Source organism: Podarcis vaucheri (assembly GCF_965113315.1).
Source record: "Podarcis vaucheri genome assembly, chromosome: 1".
In the NCBI taxonomy this organism is placed as follows: Eukaryota; Metazoa; Chordata; class Lepidosauria; order Squamata; family Lacertidae; genus Podarcis; species Podarcis vaucheri.
In genome coordinates, this window is record NC_138759.1 from 41,496,678 (window position 1) to 41,516,920 (window position 20,243).

At 38.8% G+C, this 20,243-nt stretch overlaps 1 protein-coding gene across 12 annotated transcripts in view; it reads right to left on the minus strand.

Annotated features, from left to right (window-relative positions):
- MEIS2 (Meis homeobox 2) overlaps positions 1 to 20,243 on the minus strand; it is a 233,754-nt gene that overhangs the window by 164,871 nt on the left and 48,640 nt on the right. For 8 of the 12 annotated variants that reach the window (XM_082240350.1, XM_082240344.1, XM_082240349.1 and 5 more), the window contains 2 exons: positions 13,439 to 13,540; positions 662 to 807 (listed from right to left, as the gene is read on the minus strand). In XM_082240350.1, coding sequence (XP_082096476.1) covers positions 662 to 807; positions 13,439 to 13,540 — 248 coding nt within the window. The remainder of the gene's footprint in view (positions 1 to 661; positions 808 to 13,438; positions 13,541 to 20,243) is intronic. The other 4 variants (XM_082240352.1, XM_082240353.1, XM_082240346.1 and 1 more) reach the window with 1 other exon arrangement.

Genomic DNA, 20,243 nt, shown 5'->3' on the forward strand with positions numbered 1-20,243 from the left:
TGAATATGGCTAGCTTTTAAGATAATGGACTTGAAGAGCAGCTTAAATAGGTGCTTTAATCTCCCATAGAACTGAGGAATTAGAAAAACTAAACGCTGTCTATATTTTGCATGTAAACCAACATAGGAAAAGTTTTCAAATGAATTCTCTGACTTCATCTACCTCTTGCAATGCATGTTGGAATATACATAGTATATGTGTGTTCCAAAAGCAACATAGGTCCACCATTTAGAAGCCCTAGGATGGGGGCTGTTCAGAATCCCACACTGATCCTCACTAACCATCATCAACCACTCAGCAGGCCTGCTTGGTTTACAGTGGACTCCCGAAATATTATTTAAGCCTGCCTGGACATCCCGTGGTGACTATTCTACATCTCTGTTTCTGATGATTGCTCACCATAAACAGTTTCAAATAAATAAATACATAAAATAGTCTCTCTAATTGTACAGTAAAATGGCAGTCCTTGAGATTAATCCCATTTTGCACTAGGTGTGATGCTTTATACTCAAGGTACATAATATATAATAACTCCCAAATATATTCCATTGCAGAGAACCAACTTCCAACCACCCAAAACATTATCCTAAAATGTTGAAAGGGCTATTAAAAATAATTAGACTTGTGTAACATACTACTTCTTTTTCTTGCATTCACTTACTGTGAGATGTTGGAACAGCCATGCTCTCATGATATTTGTTGCTACTTTGGGGAAAATTCCTCTTTTCTTCTGCCGCTTTTTATCCTTGTCTGGATCATCATCGTCCCCTGTGCCGGGAGAGGCTACACTGTTGTCTAAACCATCCCCTAATAGAAAAAATGGTGTGAGAGATAATAAACAAGAAATATAAGCCAATCTGAATAATCAGATTAACTACTAAAGCACTAATGAAGTGTCATTCATATATGAAAAAATCAGGCATGTTCAATTTCTTATTAAATATGATTGCTGATATAGATATATAAAAATTAGAAATCATGTCTCTCCAAATACTAATTTTGTGCCTCACACACGCACAAACCATTAATTCAATTATAATTGTTTGCTTGACACAGTGCAATACTTCTTTGTCAATTATAAAATGCAGTGTGGGAAAACCTGCCACACAAAAACCTATTTACTGTAAATGCATTCCCTGCAACTATGCTGAATATATGGTGAAGGTAATCAAGTTAAATGTTCTGTGGTCTATATATTCTGGGCCCTCTGCATAGGTGATAGTAAATGTGTCACTGTTCAGAGCACATAACACACTGCCAGCTGAACCCCTCCCCATTTACTATCATCTCCCCACTCACACACATGCACTTGCACGCACACTTGTATGACCCTCAACATAGTATTTGCAAGACATGAAAACTTATGTGCCTGCATCAGTGATCATTATATTCTGCTTCTTTTTATTTCTTTTTTTTAAGGATGCACATCAAGGTAGGGTGCTTGCTTAATCAGAACTTTCCATGAACATCTTTCTCTTCAGTGCTTTTCCCTGGCATTAATTGTGCATTAGCAAAAATCATTTACTTTTAACAGTCATAGTTATTTTTTCTTGCCCTCCAGCAAAAATGCCTTGAAAGCCTGCCTGGAGGGCATCTAAATTATGTATCTGAAAAACTCTTCTGGCAAGGCATTGCAGGACCCCTACTTTCTTAAAATTCATACGAGCACGTCTTCCTGTTTTTGGGAAGGCATCAATCAAGAGCAGCAATATATGCCATATTCCTACATTAATATTTGAACTAATAACTTTTAAAAAAGGAAAGAAACAAGATCCGACTTGTGGCATAATCAAATGCAAAATAAATGAAGAATACTGGGACAGCACTGAGACTTTATAGATTGCTGTGTTTTCCTTACACATCATTAGCCTGGAGCCACACGAAAGAGGAAAACAGAGAAGTGGAGAGTTTATGCTCCCTGCTGGTGTTTAAGAAGCCGAGGTCCTGGAAGGACATCTGGGAATTGCACTGAGACGGTGGTTTTTGTAATTTAAGAATAGACATTCATTAGCAGTAAATGCCATAAATCCCATGCTAAGTAAAAACCTTGTCCAAGAAAGCCTAAAACAATAAACTCTGTGCTCAATGTAGCCTGAGATAGACGCTCCATAGCTTCCTGAGGAATGCTATAGACCCATGAACTAATTCCTATAGCCTCTTCTGGATCTTTAGTGCTGCTAAAACAAACACATTACCGATACATAGAGACTATTTACCTCAAAACTTTAAATTCTATTTCACCTTTGTTTATGGTGCCCACACACATTTCTTTAAAAAAGAAAAGGCAAAAACAACTGGGGAGGGGGAAATACCACCACTCACCTCCCCCCCTCTAACTAGAGAAACAAACAAAAAAAAAGCCAGAGCAAAGAGCTAGCAGATTAATTTTATTGACATTTCCATTTTCACTGCAATGTGATACCCTCCATCACATAGAAGAGATGGTCCTCACTATTTACAGAATGACAGGCCACTTCATTACAACTACCCTGCCCCAAGGCTGAGTAGTTCCTTTCCATCTGCCCAAGGACCTGAGTCAGACCCCTAAGTTGCTGTTTTCTTTTTCTGTGACTAGAAGGTAAATTGAAGGTGTGGACAGTGATAAAAGAAAAAGACAGGAGTTTATCACGAACCAACCTTTTCCGGCGAGGAAAACATATTACTTTGGAAGAACTCCTTTTCTTAGTGGCCCACCACCCGACACCCATGCGTGTGCAAGCACAAATACACACCCTTTTCCACTGACTATGCCAAGGAACTGCTGCAAGGCAAATTCTCACAAACACTAATGGCTTCTGACTGCTCCTTGGCAACCCCAGCATTTTAACCTGGGTGGATGTGCACTCCAAAATACAGGCACTAGAGCTATCTCATCAGCTGTTCATGTGACACAGATGGAGAGTGGCTATTAGGAGCCAGGCAAGGGGCCTTGGGGATCTGAGGTGCTGTACTGTAGCCTCAGGCAGTTTTGAAAAGCAGTACCCAGAGATGGAGGGAAAAGAACAATCCACGCCAAAAGTGCAAGTTCTGAAATGAGTCTCTTTTTCTATCTATTGTCTAGATAAAGATATCTTTGTCTTCTTTTCTAAAACCTATGAATGTATGCACATAATGCATGTAGATATAAAATCTTTTTTCAATCTGTCTCTCTTTCTTGGTCAGGCACACAAATACAACAGAAACACGAGAGAGAACAATTCTTGTTTCTATCCAGGCATTCAGGAACACCTTAATGCTGCTTTTTGTGCAATGCTTCATTTGGAGCTTTCCAAGAGGATCAGTACAGTGCTTTGATTATGAAAAAGGCTAATAATAGGTGGTTAGATATTCAGATTCATCCTGCATAAGTTTGGCTGAAGTTTACAGAGTCAATAGGCTTGATCTAGTGTAAAATGTTAGAGATTAATTACCAGTCTTGATCCTCTCTCCATTCATATAACAAGAGAGGGAGAGGGGAGAAAATTATCTAATAGGAGCAAGAGACAAATGAAAATTCTGCAAATCATCAATAACTGAGTTCCAATAGTCTATAAATAGTATGCACTGTAAACATTAGTGATGAAAGAATGAAAGTGAAAACTTGTGGCATGGTAAAATTATAATGCATTTCATAGCAGTTACACGAGTTACAACACTGCAAATAAGATCAGAACTGGAATTTAGTCTGTCTGAAATTACGAAAATAAAACAGGTTATCTGTGAAATATTACGAAAAAGATGAGCATATGTCTTTTTTATACAAGTCCCGCCATCCCTCACCAATCTTGCTGTACTGAATGAAAAACTAAAGGCAGAGCAGCAAAATGAAATCTTAGCTGTTGAGCATGTGACACAGTGCAATAATTACAAACTGATTTTTGCCAGCCATGCCACATTGGCACATACAAGAAGGGGCGAAAGTAATTTTCTGCCTCATACTCCATTGCCTTATGAACTATGTACCCATTTATGCCTCTCAGACAAGTTGCTGAATTCTTATTTGGTGCAGTGTTATCTTTGCACATGTGAAAATGGATACACAAATACCTAAACCAAAGAGAAATGTCTTGTGGTTACAAAAGGATCTAAGCCAATGTAAAATGCCTTATAACATGCCACTTTCTAAGCACTATTCACTACTCTCCGTTAACAAAAATGCATGGTGAGAACTGAGCACAGGGAAAAAGAATGTCAGAAGGCACTGGCAAAAATTTTCCCCTGAAGTGGGATGGGGGGAGAGAGAAAGATGGTCATTTCTGGAAGGATCATTCATTCATTTGTACACTGTGGTTTAGCTTTCAAAGTCCACAGACCTCAGGGATCTTCGGGGAATGAAAGATCCAGTCCCACAGAGGGTTTGCCTCTACATTGCTTTTCATGTTATCCACTCTCCACCCCCATCCCCCGCAGCAGCAAGGCACAATGCTGTCAATGTTCCTCTAGATCTCAGCCACTGTGTGCTATACAGTGTGCCACTCCTCAGGGATAGAACAGAGAAGATGTATTTAATGCAGTTCCTGGCAGCACTATCTCCCACTGGTTCTCTTACTTTATTTCCTTCCATTTCCAAGGATAGAATAGATAGATGATAGATAGATAGAATTTATATACCGTCCTATACCTGCAGGTATAACATGTGAACATGTAATATGTGAAGAGGCCTTTTCATTACACACCTACTCTCTTAAACTCAGACCTCAATCCTACTTTCTTCAGCTGGACCCTCAAGTTCAAATGAAGTTAGAGACCAAGACAGTTTCTTTTAAACCAAGACAGTTAAAATTATTCCTCACCCCACTTAATATTATAAAGTCGGCCATTTTTGAGCTATTTTCTCTTTTTCTCCATGCCTTTTTGTGACTCATAGAAGGAACAAAATCATTACACTGACACACACCACCTTCTGCATACAAATAGATATACTGAAGAATGAGAAGTTCTGATATGTTCCAAGATCAAGACTTGTTATACATATATTTAAGTGTGTGTATACATTTGCACATTACTTTTCTTAGGCTGGAGGATGCACAAGTCATTTGAGTAAGAGGGACTTAGTCAATGGTACAACATCTGCTTGGCATGATAAAAGTGCCAGGTTCAATCCCTGGCATCTTCAGGTAAGAGACCTGGGATAGCTCAGTTGATAGATCATGAGACTCTTAATCTCAGGTTTGTGGGTTCAAGCCCCATGTTGGGCAAAAGATTCCTGTACTGCAGGACATTTGACTAAAGGACCCTCCTCACTGTCCCTTCCAACTCTACAATTCTATAATTCTCTGACTGGAAGAGACCCTTGTCTGAAAGCCTGGAAAACCACTGCCATTTTGTGGACAACGCTGAGCTAGATGGACCAATGGTATGGCTCAGAATAAGGTCAGCTTCCTATGTTCCAATGGTCTACTTACATCCCATGGCTTGTTTTTAATTAGATTGTTACACAGACTTTAAGCAAAAACACATACGGATAGTTGTTCTACCAGGCTAACACGACTGCCCATAAGACATTTTTAAAGACTTTGGAATCTCATGGATGAACATAAAATATATTAATTCTTAATTTATGGGGGGAAAGTTAGCCCACTCAAATCCAAAAAGGATTCTCAATGTGTGTCAAATAATAAAACATGCTCATAATAATGAGACATGTCTGGACTTTGAAACACTACCACAAACATCAAAACCATCTCAGTAAGACCAGAGGAACCCTAGATATGAAAAAATGCATTTCCCTCTTATCATCTTAGTTTTACCATCTCCATGTAAGCCTCGCCTACAGCTAGCCTTCATTTTTTTCCTACAGAAGAGGGAGAGCAGGCACATCACATTTGCTTGTATCAAGAGAAAGTTATTCTAAAAATAATGCTGCTCATTTAAAAAAGGTTTGTTTTTTAAAAAAGAAAGGAATGGTTTCATGCCTATGCTGAAAAAGCACAGATTTTAAAGTAAAAATTAAATAAATCTTGCCCTGAGTTTAACACAATGAAAGACTTAAGATAACTGCTTAGGTGAGCATATTATTTGGCTTACTATTTAGATCTATAAGCTTTTGAGTACTGGCAGTACAATGTGTTGGCCCTCATTCACAGAATAACCCTGGAAGGAAAGCTACAGAAAGCAAATTAAAGCCGAAGGATAGTAATTTGCCCTGAAACTAAAATGGATGTGAGTAATCCAACATGCAGACCAACATTTGCTCTATTAAAGCTCAACGTCATTTCCGCAATGCCACACTGGTTCAATGCCACACTGGTCCCTCTAGTGCCACAGTTTATAGAACACGCAGCCAATCTCTATTCACATCAAGAAATCATTACTCCACCTCTTCCCAAGACTGAGGTCTAATTTATAAACTGCACCAAATTTTACATGGTGGTGGTGGCGGCGCTGCTGTCCTTAACCATGCAAGTGCCTCTTTACCCATTGTTGAAAGAATAGGTGCCCATATAGTTTGGGCTGATTATAGCCATGCCCAAGAAACTCCACAGAAACAAAGGGTCTCCTGGGCATGGATATAATTGGCCCAAACCACATGGCCACTTATTCATATATACATCTAACTATACAAAAAGACATAGTGGTGTTCTGGATTATGGCAGCAATGGCTGACACCACTAGCGCGATATGCCAACTGGGTCTCTTCAATTAATCACCTCCAGGGAGAATGCAAACTGTGGGGCTTTTGTGAACATTAATGACATCTAGTTCTAGCCTAGGATTCCTCTGCAAAGTACACATTTGGTAACAATTCAAATCTATCTGGAGGAAGATTCTTCTGCTAGTACATTTTCTGTTTGTGGCTTGCGCCCATGCAAGAAATAACAGGTTTGTGGTTACAGCTTAATTCTGTGAGTTCCTGTGCTATGTAACAAATACCATATAGGGAGCACAAAACAGTGTTATAATGCTTACTGTTGGCCTCCTGCAGATCACAACAATCTCGTTTAGCAATGCAGTCTAATGTTGCTATACCACTGTCATCCTTACCAATGTAGCAGCACTTGAAGTATTATTTGTGGTGTGATTCTACAAAGACTTACTGCTCCTGTTCACTGTTCAAAATCAATCACATAAACAAAGATCAGCTCAGAACTGGAAAGAAAAGGGGTGTGATAGCACCCCAACCTAAAGGTTTTTAAGTCTGCACCCTGCAGCTAATTCTGCTTAAGTTATGGTAGCAAATGGCATATATTATCGTAAGATGGACATAACCCACTTGTACAGAAGAGGCCACTGTAGCTACATCAATGTATTCTGCTCCGTGACCTGCCACTCATGATATTACTCCAAGGGTGGCATTCAACTACGTGTTACTCATTGAAATTAATGGACCTAACATAATGATGTTCATTAATTTCATACTGCCCTGTGTTACCATTTTATTAGAGTCAGCAAGTTAGTTGCTCATTTTGTAGTTTCTCAGCTAAAACCCTGCAAGGAATATGAACTATTCCCTTTTCTGACCAAGTTAATGTCTCCAATGTGTTGGGACTTATACTTGTTGGACTGATAAATTTGTGAACTACCCTTATTGGCTTTCTGTTCATTCCTTTTACCTATAAACCTCTAAGAATAACACCTACAGATAATTAAAGGAAGTTGAAAATTTTGTCCCAGTATTTACCTATTGCACAACTAGGCATTAATGTAAACTTTTGAATTCTTATTTTTATTTCTTTGGGAGGTTTTCAAAGTAATATTTTTCCCTATTAAAAGTTCCAAAATAGAATATTATGAAAATCTGTTAATTGTTGGGCTCTCTTACAATCCTGCTGTGCTAAACTGTCTAGAAATGTTAACATGAAAAAAATTCTTCAGTTTTCTTCCAGTGACTAGTTCATGGCCCAACGCAGTGGAGTAAAGAGAAGGATGAAATACTTTAGTTTACATGCAACATTTACTAACTGTGTGGGTTTTCCAACATTAGAGAAGGGACAGTGACCCATGCCACCTTTTTCACACTCAAAAGGCCGCTGAAAAAAACAGTCTTCTTAGGCTTACCTCAAGCTTCTCTGGCCCTGAACACCCTCCCCCCAGGGTATGAGTAGAAAGAGAAAAAAGAAGTGAATTTAAGCTCCTTTCTCTTCAACTTTTCAGGCGGTATAAGCAGCATTTAGCAAATTCAGCCCCCAAATGGCTCCAAATGCTCTGAGCTGCAGGGGCTCATCCTTTGTTAGTCTCCCTCTATTTACACAGGATTTACACAGGCTATCTACTGAAGAGACCACATGTTTCTGACAGAAAGCACTTTCATTCATAGTGCATCAGGCAACAGGATTGTAACCACTGCAGCTTCATGCTGACCTGAGATTAGGGATTTCGGCAACATTGAGATGATAACAATCTACTAACTAACCCAAAATTATCCATAGAGATTTTTCTTCTTCTGACACTCACATTATAGCTAATGTGGTCATAGAAATGAGATTTTTTAAGAGAGCTATTAAGAACCAGCTATTGTCAAGAAAACCCCTCCCTCCTTTCAATAAACAGGAGGAAAGAAAGTATATGTTGCTGTGGGGGCGGGGGGGGGGAATCAGACTGCTATTTGGATTTAAACCATTTCACCCAGTGGCTGAAGACAAAAGTGTAAAAGAAGACAGATGGACACATATGTAAATGTGCTTCCATTTTCTCCCTGTCGCTAACAAGTTAGTTAATAGTATAGTTTAATCATGTCTTCTCTGTTAATTCATTTTGGTTAACTAGTCATCAGCAGCAGCCTAGTAACACTCCAGGAACATGCTCATTCACATTTATTTGCTTGCTACAGTGCTCAATTACCAACCATGTAATGATTAAGACATTTTAGACTCTACTTATCAGGCATGAATGCTGAAATCTTATCTGAGGGGGTCACTTCACACAAGATGATTTTCATACATGGATCTCTCTACCACATATACATTTCCTGCATACACGTGACAAGTAATTTTGTTGTGAGAAGAAACCCTGTTTTTTCTTTCCAACTCCATCTTTAGTAAATCTTATTTTAATTTTAAAAGCTTTTCCCATATGCACACACAGAAATTCCACATAGGCCAAACATACTGAAGTCTCATAGGAAAAGCCATAATCCTGCCCACCTCAAACTGGTAACTGGTGAAAATTAGAATCTTAAAACAAAACACATTGCTCATACTCTGCAGCAATCATTATTTTTTTTTCTAATTTATAATAAACAGACATCTCTGGTCGGTATATATGTAAGTATATAGTAGATGTTTTAAAGTTCTTCACAATATATCATAATAAAGCTCTGCTGAGCATCCCAATGATTCATTTTTAGTGAGCTCTCAAATGCCCTTTACTACAGTTAATGCTCAGATTTTATTAAGGAATAGAGCAGGGACAAATGCCCACTTAAGTTCCAGCTCTCAAATTCAGCTCTGCTTGCACTGCACTATCTAATGCTAAAGCTTCTTAATGTGCTTTTCACCTCCCTTGTGTGGCATTTCTGCGAACACAGTTCACAATTTCCAGCCCCAAACACAGAAGACTGCTACTCTTAAGTCATCCAAAGAATGTGACAGATACTATCATGGCTCTTGCTGCAACATGAAGAAACAGAAAGAGAGAGACCAAGAAGAGGAAGACCATAGTGATCAGGTTACCAAAATCCATAGACACTTTCCCACAATGTTACTGAATGCTATAATTAAAACGTTTGAAGCTGAGGGTGATCTAGGGAACATAGTTTAGAAACTGTATGACACCAGGATCCAGTCTTGCTTTTCTTATTCAGATTTGACTCACACTGATTTTTAATGGCAATCTTACCCAAGTAAAGCTCAGAGCCTTGTCATACACAAGCTAACAAGCATGCAAGCATTCAGCTAAAACATTCTACTGGTTTCTCACTGAGAGCCTTATTAAATCATGCTCTTTTATCTTGAGTTAATAATTCAATGGGCATTAGAACTGGGCTGGCACAGCTGTATTCAGTGGAATTACCATCTTGTAAAAAGGTAAAGGGACCCCTGACCATTAGGTCCAGTCGTGGCCGACTCTGGGGTTGCGGCACTCATCTCACTTTATTGGCCAAGGGAGCCGGCGTACAGCTTCCGGGTCATGTGGCCAGCATGACTAAGCCGCTTCTGGCGAACCAGAGCAGTGCACGGAAAATCCGTTTACCTTCCCACCGGAGTGGTACCTATTTATCTACTTGCACTTCATGCTTTTGAACTGGTAGGTATATCCTAATGCTTCTACAAAGATAGATCCCATAGTTCAATTCAATGTAATTGCTTTCTATGAATAAGCATGCTATTTAAACGCTGTACTTAGAAAAAAACAAATTTTAGCAAAAGGGTTAAACAGAATTAGTTAAGTGCCCATATATTTTTAAAACAAGTTACTTCATCAGCTTTTTAAAAGAGTTAACTGGATATAATTGTCCGTATAATTAAAATTATTTCCATTAGAGTGCAGTTTTTAAACAGCCTATTATGTATAAACTAATAACTGTATCTGAGTGTTAGGTTAGCCATGATTTTGTTTCTTATTTTCCCTTTTGCTCTGTTTATCTTCTGTGCCCTTGCCTGTAAAAGCCTGTGTGAGAGTAGGTTTCTTAGGCTATGATCCAAAGAATCCAATTGATTCAGTACATCTAAGAAAGCTTTTGACTTCTTACTCTTCCCCACCTGCCTTTTCCCCTGTTCATGCCACATTATAACTGAGGAGCTATTTGTCATATAGCATGGACATCAACTGTTGCCTTTAGAAATCCCATTGTACAAACACAAGCTCTTTTGAATCTTGGCCTTAGTTATCAGAGCACCAAGAAGGCTCATTGGTTGGGTTTTCAGTGGTGCATACAAGTGCACAATTGTTACTTTGAGGTTTTTAAACAGAGGTTGGATGGCCATCTGTCATGTATGATCAAGGTGATACTCCTGCATTGCAGGGGCTTGGACTAGATGACCCCCGGGATCCCTTCCAACACTACAATTCTATGTTTCCATGATTAGGGCCACTAATTATGCCCATCGAGTAGTTAGTTACCCCATGCTTAGCGTTTCTACATACACCTGAGACCTTTGACAGTCTGAAGTTGCCATTCTGATATAATGATGTTTGTTACTCTTTTATAAGTGGATAATTTATCATGTTAAACATTGTATTGATTCATAGATTAGAACATGTTCCTTTATGAAGCTGGATAGCTCAATTGGTACAGTATGAGACTCTTAATCCCAAGGTTGTGGCTTCAAGCCCCATGTCAGGTGAATGCAGAGGGCTGGACTAGATGATCCTTGTGGTCTCTTCCAATTCTGCAATTCTATTATTCTATTTCATCTTTAATGGTGGGAAAAATGGGTATTTGTTTTAAAGAAGAGAAGGGAACATTTTAATGAAGAGTAGTTTACAACAGAAAGCATTGTTAAACATGCAGTTAAGTACCACTGCCTTTTTATATAATGGCCATCTCTGTTGTAATGGTACCTAGTACAGTAATATTACTAGTGCTCTATTAATATTCTCATTAGAAACCTCAATTTTAAGATTTTATTACTCAGGTATAAAATTTTAACCACCTAACAATGGCATCTAAAAGCACTTTGAGCCACTTTTAGAAAAATTATAGTTCTTGAATTTGTGTGTGCATGTGTATGAATTTATATATAATTTCAACTGCATTTTAATTATATTTTGTAACTATTATTTACCAATGTTAGAATTTCTTTAACAAAATTTAACAATCCATATGTTCACAGTATTGCAATTGTGACAGCAACAGAACACTCTGAGTCAAACCAGGAACTATTTACAAATTATAAAGCTCTCTGATGTGATCTAGATGAGAATCTTAAATTGCTACAATATATATAACAAAACATTCTCAGATTGTCTGTTTGTGAATCTTTTCTGGGTCTGTGTCAATGACAATGATGCAGCAGCTAACTACCTGAAAGCAGGATTATATATGCAAATTGAATGTAAATGTTGCAAAACTGCAGTAAAACTGTTTGACCCTAATAGAGCTGAAATGATATACTCTCCCATAAAGCATTATTACTAAAAATGCAGTAAGGCATAACAGCTTGTTTTAGGAGGAATAACACCCCCTCCAGCTCACCAAAAGTTATAGAAGAGACCATTGTGTATTAGCAGCAGTATAATCAGTGCTCCCCCCCCTAAATTTTTTTTAGGGGTACTCTCATTTTCCTACTCATATTGAAATACTGCCCCTCAATGAGGCCAAACTTAGATTCACAAAATGTTTAGGGGTATGGTACCCCTGCATCCCCCCAGAAAAAAGCACTGCGTATAGTTTAACAGGTCTAACAGGTCATACTATCAACAGCCATGAAATCTTTACAATGAAGAAGGTGCTAAATGGCTTTTCAAAAATTAGTAAATAACCTGCATTCTAAATAAACAAATGGTAAATATATGCATTGCCCAGAACCCTCCCATACTGCATTCACTTTGCCCTCACTCCCCAATCCTGGCAGATAATTCCCAATAAATTCTATGTTGAAATACTGAATTGCCCAAAAGCCACACAAGAACTACCAAATCTGGAGTTACTGTCTGAAGCAGTTGCAACAGCTTCCTTGCTAGGGACAATGAGCCTGAACTACCTTGTTCCTCCCATGACAAGATATAGGTCTGAATTATCATAGCTGCTGTGAATGTTCCAATTAGTCAAAGTAGCTTCAGTGGTTGTTAAATGGCTGCTGAATGTCGTATGTCTTGGGCATGTTTGGGGCTCAATGGGGCTAGGTTGCTTATGCTGCCACTGGAGGATGGAGGGGTGATGGTGGTTCTAACTTAGTGGCCCTGTTTGCGTCAACTAGTGGATCATAGTTAGAAGCAAACCATGGCTTGTTGAAATAGCAGCATCCTAGTCCTCACTGCTGCGCCTTCCCTGCACTTCTCTTTGCCAAGCTGAGAGGAAACAACTTAGAATTATGCACAGACCAGCACTTGTAGTTTGTTTCTCCCAAACAAACCATGCGTATCAAGCCATGAACCAGACCTTGGCTTCCACATATAGTCTGTTTGGAGAGAAACAAACCCCGTGTACTGATTTGCAAATAATGCTATCCAGCTCACTTTAGACAGAGATTCCATTTTCAGTCCGAGACATTGCATCTCTGCCAATCTCACCAGGCACACAGCTCATCAGTGGTGGCTCCATTTCTGGAAACTGCCTTGTGTCAAATCTGTTACTTCTGAATGAGTTTGGCATTAGTTTGGAACACTCCGCTGCATAAATTGTGGCTAGGAATCTTTATTCAGAGTGTGACACTGAATGTGGCATAACGATGAGAGGAAGATATTGCATGCTAAATCTGGAGTGTGGTGTAATACCAGCTGTGTCCCAGCCCCTCATGTATGCATATCTAATAGTGCCAATAAGAAAACCTAAGTTTTCAAAAGGTGCTTACTGGAAAAAACGCATATATTAAAGGAGAATACATAATAACTCTAAATTTTATACGATCTTACATACCATAAGAGCTCCAACACCTATGCACAATGGGGTGGATTAACTCTCTGGGTGCTGCAGACATATTTATACACCTCCTCCTAAAGTGTTCATTTGGCTGGCAGTCTGGAAAATGCCAGAATGTCAAGGGTTAAATTGGAACACTGAAACTTTTGCAGGTTTAACTTAAACCTTTTAACTTTAAAAAATGAATTTTATTTTTCTGATTTAGGAAATACATTGCTATCTAAAAGCTGTTGAAGCCAGTGGACGACAAGACAGCAATCACTTTTATTGAAGTTGAACTCTGTAGCTACTATTACATGGAGAATGGATGTTCATGTACAAAAACACTAATACTGGATACATCTAGCAACTACATTACATGTATTAGACCTTTAAACTTGTTACAGTCCCAGAATAATAATAAAAAATAGCAGTATTAGTAAATATAAATTGGAAAATTTATAATTGCTAACAAAAATCTGCAGCATTTATTATAGGAATTTATTGAAATGTTCTTTTTTATGCAAATAAGTCACAGGGCTTCAACGGGGTTCCATAAATAACCATTGTCCTGATGTGACATGCAAGAAGTTTACTCTACTTCACACTGAAGTTAATTGCTTTTTTAAAAGCTAAAGTGGGCAAGATGCTAGGTGATTTGTGATTGGATATATTGCCATGTTGGGTTTTGTTTTGGCTTTTAGTTTTACTTCCATATACATACCTGTATCCTTTTTGCAACAGGACAAAAAGGAAATCTGAGGGACAGCACAGGAGAAAGGCTTAACCCACCCTTACTCCCATGCTGTGGCTTCAATCTGATTCTCTCTCTCTCTCTCTGGTCCTTGCTTATTGCCACAGAGAGAAAAAGAGAAGCAGAGTTTATTGACATGATTTTGCCCCACTTTGCATCAGCTATAACTCCCATCAGGGCCGGCCAACATGGTCAATGGTCAGGGATAATGGGAGTTGGAGTCCAACATCATCTGGAAGGCATGACATCAGTTACCACTGAATTCTCAAACTTGAGTCCCCAGCTGTTGTTGGACTACAACTTCCATCATCCCTAGCTAGCAGGTCCAGTGGTCAGGGATGATGGGAGTTGTAGTCCAACAGCTGGGGATCCAATTTTGAGAAATAATGATAGAAAACCGCACAGTGAAGATTTAATAAGGTGGAATAAGTGTATTTTTTATTATAAAATACACATGTGATTTATGGGCTTGAAGCCAAGAATACTAAGACTGCAACCTTATACATTTACCTGGGAGTAAGTCTCAATGAATTCAATGGGACTTGTGAGGAGACAAGCATAAGCTTAGTGGTAAGGTTTGTTAATTTATTGTGTGACAAAAATAATCATTGCAAACAAATTTGTCCCAAATTAGGCAACTGCACCTTCTTTCTTCTCTCCCTGATGTTTAAAATTAATGCGGCTGCCTTTTTCACCATGATACACATTTAGGTCACAATCTAGGTGTGCTAGATAAGTCAACTCAATTGCACTCAATAGCCCTGAATCTAAGGCATATTTGGATGCAATGCTAAACCATGGTTAAACACCTGATGGATAAGCCACAACATGCTCCAGGCTTCTGCATTCCCCTTTCCCCTCTGCTGCCAGTCAGGAGAATGACTTCAGAAGTTTGTACTTTCAGTATTGAGAAAACATAACTTTCAGTTCCAAGTGAACCAAGGCTAATGATGTAACACACTAACCATGGGTTATGAAGTTGGCTTACTTGAACTAACCATAGATTATGAAGCTGATGAAGCTTACGAAGCTACACTAATCTTCATTAGTGTAAATCACAATGCACAATTCAGATTAAATGGGAAACTAAAAACAAAAGTACAAGCTTCTGAATTCCTCCCAGGCACATGGAACCAGAGGGAAGGGATTGCGAAAGCCTGAGGCCTCTGCAGCTTATTCATGTAGTTTACAGTTACTTCCAAATGCAGTATTTGTTTGTGGTCCTAAGCAGTTGTGATTCTAAGAAGCTGAAGAGGCATTCTCAGGAGCATCCCCCCCCCCAATTTAACCGTTAAACTTGTCTTTGAAAAAGTAACACAACACAAGACCAAATATCTTTGCTCTAAGATCAGATTTCAGCTCCACCAGTAAAGTAGCATTCTTAGCTAAATATGCTGATACAGCAAATTTCCAGTTCATGATCATGCAAGTCAAGGGAGTCATTTCCCTTAGTGAATACATTCTTACATTCTTGATGAGATAAAAAAAAAAGAATCAGCTGACTTTGCACCATTTCATTGCTGACCCAATAGTACAGAATTGTCGTGCTCCAACACCAGTCAGAGATCACCACAAAAGTAGTCAACTTCATTTTTCAACTACAAGATTATACAGTTGCTGCTTCTAACTGGGAATAATTTTGCTACTGAAGAACCTACACCTCGCAGATGTTTCTATCTAATTTTGCCACATTGACAAAATAACAATTATTGAGTAAGCTTAATGGGGTCACAAATATATAGAACTAAGAAATGTGTGCGTCTTAAAAGAGTTCTCCCGGATTTTAGTACACTGATATTGTAAAAGGATCTGTTATCAATATGGTAGCTCAGAGTTTTGATGTTAGCAATGCATCCTTTACTTTGATTATTTGTATATTATAGAAGTTCATGATTAAATTGATGAGTACTATTTACAAAAAGTTAGCATAGGGAGAAAATGATTATTATTTCACTATTTGCAATAGGAAATATGAGTATTTGGTGATACCTTATTTCACTTAATTTTTTCCTGCTTACTTGAAGAAGTGATGATACAGTCACTATAGTTTCAATACAAAACATTCCATGAGGTCAGTATCTGAGGTTCAATTGTCAGGAATACTGGCCAGAAACTTCTCTGTTGCTATGCCTTAGCTTTAGAACCTACTATCCCATGAGATGTCAAGTTCCAACAGGCCCTTGGCTTGTAAGAGATATGAGTTATTACCGCTGATCTAATTTTGCTCCACTGTACTGATTGTGCTCTCTCTCTCTCTCTCTGTAGTTGTTTTGTTTATCATTGTTTTTAAATATCTGTTGTTGCTTTTTTTTGTTTTTAACACTATACTGTAAGTTCCACTGAAAACGTAGAGCTAGAAAAATTGTATAAAAGTATCTATACAAACAAATAAAATACCATACACACTTTCCTGAGAGTAAATCTTTGAGAATTTGATGAGTAAAACTGTATAGTAATGGGTTACACTGGCACAATCATGGCTAACACTGGTCTTACATTATTGAGGCAGGGGAAGATGAATAATAGAATAGATGTCCTACTCTGCAGATATTTTCCACCCATAGTTCCCATGATTTGGTGTAAGATTTATGCATGGGTCCCATTTTCCAAACACAGTGTATTCCTAGGAAGTCATTCATTAGGTGAACATCTCATAGTTCCTTCCTGAAACGGCTGCAGCCAAACAACAAAAGAGAGGCAAAAACTGGTCTGCCTGATCTCTGCTCTCTCATTTGTCTGATCTCTCTCCCTTCCTCCATCCCTTCCTTCCTGGGTTCTGCCCCAAATGGCTGTCGCCCACCAGCAAAACATGAACAAGTAAAGAAATGGCCAAACTCTGGCTGTTTGGATATCTGAATCTGTGGTGTGTATAGCGAGGTTTGGGTACTAATTCCTTGTGCTTGGATAACTGAATTTGTGGATAATGAGCGTTCTGATAGAGGGACTTACATGTACTTTGTCACTTATTCCCTTCCTCCATTATATTAATAACAGATCAACCTCTCATGGCCATGTACTCTTTCCTGAGTAAAAAACAAACGCCATGCTGGCTTTGAGCTCCAGTGAGCTGCTAATTGATTATCCATACCTAATAACTACTGCAGGGACGCGGGTGGCACTGTGGGTTAAACCACAGAGCGTAGGACTTGCTGATCAGAAGGTTGGCAGTTCGAATCCCCGCAACGGGGTGAGCTCCCATTCCTCGGTCCCTGCTCCTGCCAACCTAGCAGTTCAAAAGCATGTCAAAGTGCAAGTAGCTAAATAGGTACCGCTCCGGCGGGAAGGTAAACGGCATTTCCATGTGCTGCTCTGGTTCGCCAGAAGTGGCTTAGTCATTCTGGCCACATGACCCGGAAGCTGTATGCCTTCTCCCTCGGCCAAGAAAATGAGATGAGCACCGCAACCCCAGAGTCGGCCACGACTGGACCTAATGGTCAGGGGTCCCTTTATTTTACCTAATAACTACTGCAAAGTTTCAGAAAAAAATTGTGTCTATTGAGAGAGCCAGTGAATAATTGTTGGTAAAGAATTCAAGAACACACACACACACACACACACACACGCAAGCTTTTAAAATAAAAAGAGGCAATTCCCATAAGCAGGCATGATATAATTCACTGGACCCAAATTCCATTGTTCTACTCTTTTTAAAAAGCTTTTCCAATGCCAGTTAAAATACTGGTAAAAATGTATCTATACTAAGGTGCGGGACAGTAGAATCTGGCTTGTTTGCTTTAATAAAAACAAATATATTCCCAAATTATTTTGCAGCCTCCAAAACAAAAACTAGTTACAGTGTTCCAAAAGTCCTGTTTATTGTATTGTTTTTGCAATATGTGAAACAAGCGATCATACATAAACACACATCTAAATTTAAGTGCCTTTTAAAAAGCTAAAAACAACATCTAGAAAAGGATTCATATAAATGACAAAAAACTTGAAGCCTGGATCAAGTAGCTGGGGAAAACATCTTTTTTGTTGAAGCAGTTGTTTTTACTGTATTCATAACTGCTTTTACCTTGTAAGATAAAGTTCAATAAATATCAGGCATGGACCTATTTTTGAAGGTTCCCAGACTCCTAAACAGCACCTTCCCATTCATTACGTAGAATTAGTTGGCAATGCTACTAGTTGCACCAAACACACACACACACACACACACACACACACACACCACACCCTAATTGGTCCCACAGGGTAGTTAGGTGCTGTGGAAGACTTAAAAACACCATTATCTCCCCATAGTGATTTGCTAGCCTTCCTATACTCTCTGTAGCACATTGGGACTTCTAAATTACATACCATAATTGACATCAAATATCTGTCCCACCAGTGAATATCTTTATTAGCATCAAAATCACTCACAACTAGTGTTCCTCAATGTTATTAAACAGAACTTGTTCTAGGTGTTGCCTTACTAATTAGTCAGGATGAGCCCGAGGAAGAAAATCTGGGTCATGTTAAATTAATTGGAATGAGCATGAAAATTAGCTGAGCAAACTGCATCAATTTTCTATAGAGAGCCTTCCTTCATGTCGAGAATAAAAATTGATATTATGAGGCATTAACCAAACTGCCTTCTGTGACTGCCAAGAGGTGTGTTACAGTAGCCCAAAAATATCATGCTCACAGATTTTCAGAAGTTAATGAGACATTTCCAGGAATGGTAAATACATGGTGTTAAAATGGGTGTGCCTCTTATGGGAAAATGCCAAGTCATTTCATGTTTATTCAGGCATAACAAGCTCTTCAAAATGAGCATAATTTAAAAGGTGAATAGTGCAAAGAAGGCTAACATTCAACTAATTTTCCTTAAGAAAGAAAAGATTAAATTGAACAAAAAATGAATTAAGAGGTTTACAAGTCAACAAGTCAACCATCAGATTGTAGCCTCTGCTCACTATATTCTCATCATCCCCTGCCATGAAGTTTTTGAAAAAATGTCCCGAAGGCAGGGAACAAAGCGAGCAGAACTGATTACAGCCACACTCACCGCCTTGCTGTCTAAACTCTGTTTGGCTTCCTAATGAGCTCACTAAAAACCTAATTCATCTCCCATAACCCTTCTCAGCCCTCCTTGAAATTCACCATTATGGAAATTACAGATGAAACATTTACAGGCTCTGTTCAAATTACTGCTTCTTCAACAGGCAGGTCCCTGACCCTCACAATGAGCACAATAGAGGTATGTCCGGCATGAAACCACTCAGGCCACAGGCTTTAGAATAAAGAGGCTCAGGAAGGTTAAGACTTTTTCTCATGGTGATAATGATTTCCGCATTAATGCTTTCAGTACCATGAATATGGGAATTCTGTGGGTTTGACAGTATATCAAACACAAACTATAATTCAGAAGAGGAGAAATGAGTTGTACTGATGACAAATAGCTGAAATAGGCTAATGTGAATTCCCAGCCTGTTCATGAGGAAACTCCCTCAGTTCCTCATTACATGAAGTCAAAATGATCCTCACGGCACCTAGCCTGTAACTGGAAGATTACTGAATTGATAGATCCTTAGTTTAAAATGCAGCTGTTTTATTCTGCTTTAGTAATTAATTCTTTTTCCAATACCTTATTGATTAAGCGTAGACCCTGATAAAGTTCAAACTGAGAAGAATCTCTAGTGGCTTCCTTAGTTGCTCAAGAGAGTCAATGAAAACTTCCTACAATTCCACCTGCCTCCTCAGAGTGCTGATCCAATGAACAGAACAGTTTTTTTCTCATAAATTAGTCAGGCCATGTGGAGCTGTATTAGCTGATCGCTGCTTTTGTCTCTCTACTTGCTGACTTGCTTTTCACTTTTGCTGTCCTTTGTGCTGTCGCACACAAAGTCGGAGTGCAGCTGCCATTCTGAACCCAAACCAAGGTAAAAGAACAATTCATACAAACTACATTTCCCCCCTATTTCATACAGCTGCAGCTCCCTGAGCAGCACAACACTCAATAAGGCCTCCTGGGACCCAACTAGCTGAGAAATCAGAACTGAAGCATGCAGACATATTTTGGGACTAAGGTTAAAAAAGAAAATGTAACCTGTTTTATTCAAGACTACTTCACCTTTCAGAATG